Here is a 6344-nt window from a genome sequence, read left to right as displayed (position 1 = left end):
TTTATAGGTCAAAGTAATTGCATGGCGCATCCATTTTACATTAAAACAATTAACGCCTCCCTCGAATAAACTACTTCTCTAAACCCTTCTCAACAACAAACGCCCTGGGGCATTTAATCGAATAATATTTGTACGTTAGATATACTGTGGACGTTAATGATAATAATAATAATAATAATAATAATAATAATAATAATAATAATAATAATAATAATAATAATAATAATAATAATAAATAATAATGATAATAATTTTAATAATGATAATATAATAATGATATATTATTATTATTATTATTATTATTATTATTATTATTATTATTAGTAAGCACCTGCGCTATCACAATAATGACAATTACAGATAAGACAATACAGTGGGGTTTTTTTATAATGTCGTTCTATGTAGGGCTATAGGCCTATATTATTCTGGAAGGAGTTGTTATTTTATATAAATATTTTGAGATAAAAATTCCATAAACAAACAAATTTTACTACAATTCTGCACTAGTAAAGTAGACTTATTAGGTCAAAGTAATTGCATAGATACCGTAACTGACAGAATAAGGACATCGCATAGAATTTAAACTGCAAAGCGTTTATGTATGTTGGCTATCGTTCAGACGTAATCAAAGTATGACGTTTGATTTGTTGTACCATGGTTGTACACACAATAAAAACACAGGTACGTCAAGTCATATGGAACGCCGCTGATGTATGACAGTACAGGAATTCTTTGTACTGTAAATATAAAATCCCTTTGGCCATCATCTCGTTCGTGTTATATAAACATTGTACAGTGCTTTAAGTGCAAATTAAGTTCGAGTATTATTTTCATGGGTTCAAGGTAGGTAAATAATTGTATAATACAATAACTATCTAATGCATTGTTGGTTGCTTGCTAAAGTCTTATGCATAAAACGTGTTAGGGGTGTGCGAAGTTGCTCAACTAGGCTAACTGCTAAAGACTAACCTGTAATATGATTTAAAATCGTTAATAATCAAAACAGAGATATTAACAACTTATACAGTATCTTTCATATAGACTGAGATGTCTAAAATAGCAATAATATTAGGCCCTATTGATAATAATATACCAGGTAATTAATAAAAACAATACATATCGATAATAATATTAATACAGTAGTAGTAGTAGTAGCAGTAGTAGTAGCAGTAGTAGTAGTAGTTGCAAGAGCGTAGCAGCAGTAGTAGTAGTAGTAGTAGTAGTAGTAGTAGTAGTAGTAGTAGTAGTAGTAGTAGTAGTAGTAGTAGTAGTAGTAGTAGTAGTAGTAGTAGTAGTAGTAGTAGTAGTGGTAGTGGTAGTGGAAGTAACAATTATTGTTGTGTCTTCTTAATAATGTAATAATAATAATAATAATAATAATAATAATAATAATAATAATAATAATAATAATAATAATAATAGCAACATCAATAGTAATATTAATTAATGACAAAAATTATGTCAGTGCTACAAGAATGATGATGCTGACGATGACGACGATGATAAAGATAATGACGACGATCATAAAGATGATGGTGATGATTATGATGCATGATTTATAATGAAGGTAATATTAATAGTGGGCCTATGTCACTTATATCCAACGCATCATATCAAGGTCTCACTCGCATTATTACTCCGATCCCTGGATCAAGCACCCATGGAATTCATAATCAGTACTTTGGATAATAATATATCCCATAAATGCTACTGCTAGATATCCATACTTCCAAAGTGCACACGTGGTTTATAAACAACCTTCAATGTATAATGCACATAGTTTTCAAAACTAACAAATTTAATTACAATACCTAAATCTGCATTCACACTGATCGGAAGCCACCGAACCGAACAGAAATCGAATCAGTATGTAAGAATAGGGACGCTGGCGTTCAAGGCATCGGAAACGCGGTCCCAATTTTGGTTCGAATCCGATGTGAATGAATTTTGATACACATTTTTGTTTGTAAATGTTCATAACACAATCATGGTACATGGGATTGTATGGAGATACGAAGTGTGCTTACCATTCCCCAATTTTTGAAGCCTGTTCTCATTTTATATAAATATGGTGACAATTTCTTGAGCATATCTTCAGAGATCGTACAGGCCGTCATTGTACAATAGCTACTGCTGCCTCCCAGATTTTCGTTAACAAATAAAACCATTGGAACTTGCAACAAACCGATTAATGCTCCTATAAAATAAGCGTAGGTTAATTAGATAGGCCTAGATACATAAATACACACACACAAAAGACTATATACTTACTAACAGGTTGTATATTATTCATACAGTACCAGGCCGGGACCAATGGACCAGGGCCCAATTGTCGAAGAGAGCCCCCTCCCGTCGGAGAGAAAAATATATGTAATTTTAACATCAGTGAACTCTAAAATCGCTTAAATAAGCCTTTGAGACTCTTAAATTGTCGTAGTTTCCAGGGGCTACACCCACTGGACCACTTCCGAGATATTTTAAGCGCTCCCGACTACGCCGACTTACGCTCTCAAAATCCTGGCGACACCCCTGTAAAGTACTTGGATCGCTCGTTCATTATGCTATAATAGTAAGCAATTTAGTAGAATTGGTATCATGCACTAGTGAAAATTAGTCATACGAAGGTTAGATTAATGCTTTAAAAAAATTCCTGAGGGCCTTGATTTTTCATACATAATATTGGATTTGAAGTAACGTTCTCGGGTTCTAATCAACCTTGTTTTACGAAAGTCATTTTTTTTAATCACCTCTTGTCAACAAATGACGATTGAGCGAGTGTCTGTCCTCTCTTTCTGTAGGCGTGTGTTGTGGTGCTAAATGTAAAAACACAGCCTAGAATTCATCGCGGTGCGCGATACATACTATACAAGTTAACCTTTTGCACACGAACCAAAAAAGATAGAACCGTACACTAATGAAACATTAATGCACAGTTGGGAATAGGAATATAACATCGGGAGTAACAGTGATGATGACACGATTGGAAAATTATTTAACTGAGGATTACACAAAAAAATAAATAAATAAATACAATTTAAAAATTCCCGAGGGCCTGCAAGCATAGGCCTATGTCATATATGTCAAAAAATAAAAAATTTCTTCAAGTGTTTGAGAGAATACAGTAATCACATTTTGGTCGGTTCAGAGAGGTAAATTCGTGTGATGATAGGCTAGGCCTAGACTAGGCCTTGGCCTACTGCTTACATTTAAATTCGTTCCTTGCGTCTTTGGAATACTGTAGGTCTAGATTGGCCTCAAATATTTATATTTAATGTTCATTTTCTTTAGTTTATTTTCACCATTGATTTAAGGAATTTTACCTTGTTTTACAAATATCATTTTTTTTTCAATTAGACCTACCACTTGTCGACAAACTACGATTTGGCCGCTGCTACCCTCTCTCTCTACTCTACCCTCTGTCGTAGTACTAGGTGTATAAAATCATATTTATAAGTCAATCGTGACGTCATCACTGCAACTCCCAGCGTTATTTGCCTTTCCCCCACTGTGCACTATTTTTTTTAGTGCACGAGGCTTGATCTTTTATAATAATAATAATAATAATAATAATAATAATAATAATAATAATAATAATAATAATAATAATATTGTAGTTTTATATAGCGCACATATCCATCTAATGTAAGATGCTCAGGGCGCTTGATGTGGACTAGGAACTCGATCGTGTGCGAAAGACCAATTCAACTTGTAAGATACCACACACTGCGATGATTTCTAGGCTAGTGTTTTTTTTAGGAAGTATACATTGGAGGGTGGTTTTTTGGTTGAAATTGGGTTTTACTAAAAAACTAAGTAAATATATTGAAAAATTGTAATTGTAGACAATTATGCTTAAAACCGTTCACATAATTCTTTCAGATGTTGGTTTCAGCATTGTTGACTTGAAATACCACATTTTATAACTACTTACATGTACGGTATATTATCTACATTATAATTACGCTTTCAACGCCTAAGATCAAAATGACAAAACCGAGGGCCACAATAAACGTCTGGGATTCGAAACCTACCGGTCTGAAAAAATGTAACAACATAGATCATCAATTTCTCGATTTCCCGAAGCGAATATCAAATCCATATTTAAAATTAATTGTGCAAAAAATAATGACTTTTACCGACGTTTTTCACTGGACCACATGTTGTTTAGGACGTTTACATACTAGAGGGTAAGCGAGCAAAATGAGCGCACTCTAGTAAATGAAAACCATCAATAAAATGTGTGTGTAATTTTGTTAACATTTGATTTGAATGACATAAAAATCTGTGAAAAGTCTCTTCCACCCACCTGCATAATAAGGTGCCCATGCTCTGGAGTTGAATATATTCCCGTTCTCTGACGTAAATGCCAACTCTGACCTCCACGGTATCGCAAAGTCAAGGATGCCAATGATAGGTATGAGTGCCAATCCGAAAGGGATAGCTAGGGTGAAGTACCTTCGATTGATTACACCATCGAACCTAGACAACAATGTATACAATCATAGTTAAAATAAACAAAACGCATTACATGACACCTTTAAAATAAAGTTGTATATAATAAGGAACTTTTTTTGAAGAGCTATGCTTAATACGATTATAACATCTTGTGCTCAGAAACCAAGGAAGTTCACACAAACACCTAAAAACAATTATCTAACTGCATTATTAGGCTATATCACGAATACGTTTAACCCCATTGACAGCATAACAAAACAAACTTATGTGGAAAATATAAGTCACTGGAAAAAAAATGAAGATACAGAGACCTAAAATTATATTAAATATTTTTTTTTTATTTTATTTGTTGGCAAAAAGCGCATGAAGTTGAAATATAAGATTTTGATTTATAACGGATATGAATTCAATAAATAAATAAATAAATAAATAAATAAATAAATAAATAAATAAATAAATAAATAAATAAATAAATAAATAAATAAATAAATAAATAAATAAATAAATAAATAAATAAATAAATAAATAAATAAATCAAGCAATCAATCGATCAAATTCTCAACAGTATTGAAGCCATCAATTATATTCATTCACACCTACAGTGCATTCTAATACGTATAGTTTAAAGAAAATGAAAAAGGTAAAGGAAGAAAAAGAAAGAAAGTAAAAGGGAAAGAAAGAAAAGAAAAAGAAAGAAAACGAAAATTTAAAAAAAGAAAAGAAATAAAATGGCAAAGAAAGAGAAGGGAAAGAAATTGTGAAAGTAAAAGTAAAGGAAAATATAATGTTAAAAAAGGAAGAGGAAAGGGAAAACATGAAAAGAGGTAGAAAAATGAAAAATGAAAGGAGGAAAAGAGGGTAGGGGAAGAAAAGGTAAAGAAAGAAATTACAGGAAAGTAAAGGAAAAGAGAGACAGGTCGTAAGTATGAAAGAAAATGAAGGAAAAGGGGAAAAAAGAAATGGAAAAAAGAGTAAAAGGTACGTAAGGTAAGGTAAGGTATATGGCTAAGGAAATAAATATTTAACAATTTTTTTTTAAGTAAATAAAATTCTGTATTTTCAAATTATTTATTTATTAACATTATATGTTTATTTTTATTGGTGTTGTTATTCATTATTGTTACTTATTATTTTTGTTAGGTGAAACTTTTAATAATTTTTCCCACTTTATATTACTTTACTTTATTTTGTATTTTACATTATGCGCTATATAAATTGACAATTATTATTATTATTATTAAAATTGCTACGCGCTAAAATATTAACCAATCGTATGATGGAGAGTTAATTTTAATCATGTACTGAAGGATGGATTGTATGAATGTGATTCTAATGGCGACTAGTATGTAGACAGCTAAAATAAATGGCGCAAATTAAACTTAAATTAGTCAATACCAATAAATATAATATGACTCCTGTAATTGTGATATATTGCGGTCAACAACCTGTTCGATACGCACTGCGTACTACTAAACGAGGAGGAACTAATTCCAATATTATACTCAGCATAGAATGTATGCAGACTTTCAAATACATACCTATAATACATAAGCACCTCGAATTAATAAACTATAAAACAGCATACATCATTGGGTAATTGTTGCGGATTTATATTTCATTTTGAAGTTTTCGATCTTATAATAAATATCATATGGCTCTTGTAGTATTTATATAGTGCGGTCAACAACCCATTCGATACGCACTGCATAATACTAAACGAGGAGGAACTACCGGTAATCCCAACATTATACACATCATAGAATGTATGCAGACATTCAAATACATACCTATAATAAATAAGCACCTTGAATTAATAAAATATAAAACAGCATACATCATTGGATAATTGTTGAGGATTTATATTTCATTTTTAGTTTGCGATCAACCGG

The 6344-nt window shown here is 31.5% G+C and overlaps 1 protein-coding gene across 1 annotated transcript in view; it reads right to left on the bottom strand.

The window, feature by feature from the left end:
• Positions 1-6344, bottom strand: part of LOC117106276 — an 18915-nt gene that overhangs the window by 2783 nt on the left and 9788 nt on the right. Inside the window, exons 3-4 of the mRNA XM_033247635.1 lie at positions 4307-4481; positions 1987-2197 (exon numbers count right to left, since the gene is read on the bottom strand). Of these exons, the coding sequence (XP_033103526.1) occupies positions 1987-2197; positions 4307-4481 (386 nt within the window). The remainder of the gene's footprint in view (positions 1-1986; positions 2198-4306; positions 4482-6344) is intronic.

This window comes from Anneissia japonica, unplaced genomic scaffold (genome assembly GCF_011630105.1).
Source record: "Anneissia japonica isolate Jap-2015-1 unplaced genomic scaffold, ASM1163010v1 scaffold1356_len1145284_cov175, whole genome shotgun sequence".
NCBI lineage: Eukaryota > Metazoa > Echinodermata > Crinoidea > Comatulida > Comatulidae > Anneissia > Anneissia japonica.
The sequence above is the reverse complement of the archived record's forward strand: the minus strand, read 5'-3'. Positions and strand labels throughout refer to the sequence as shown.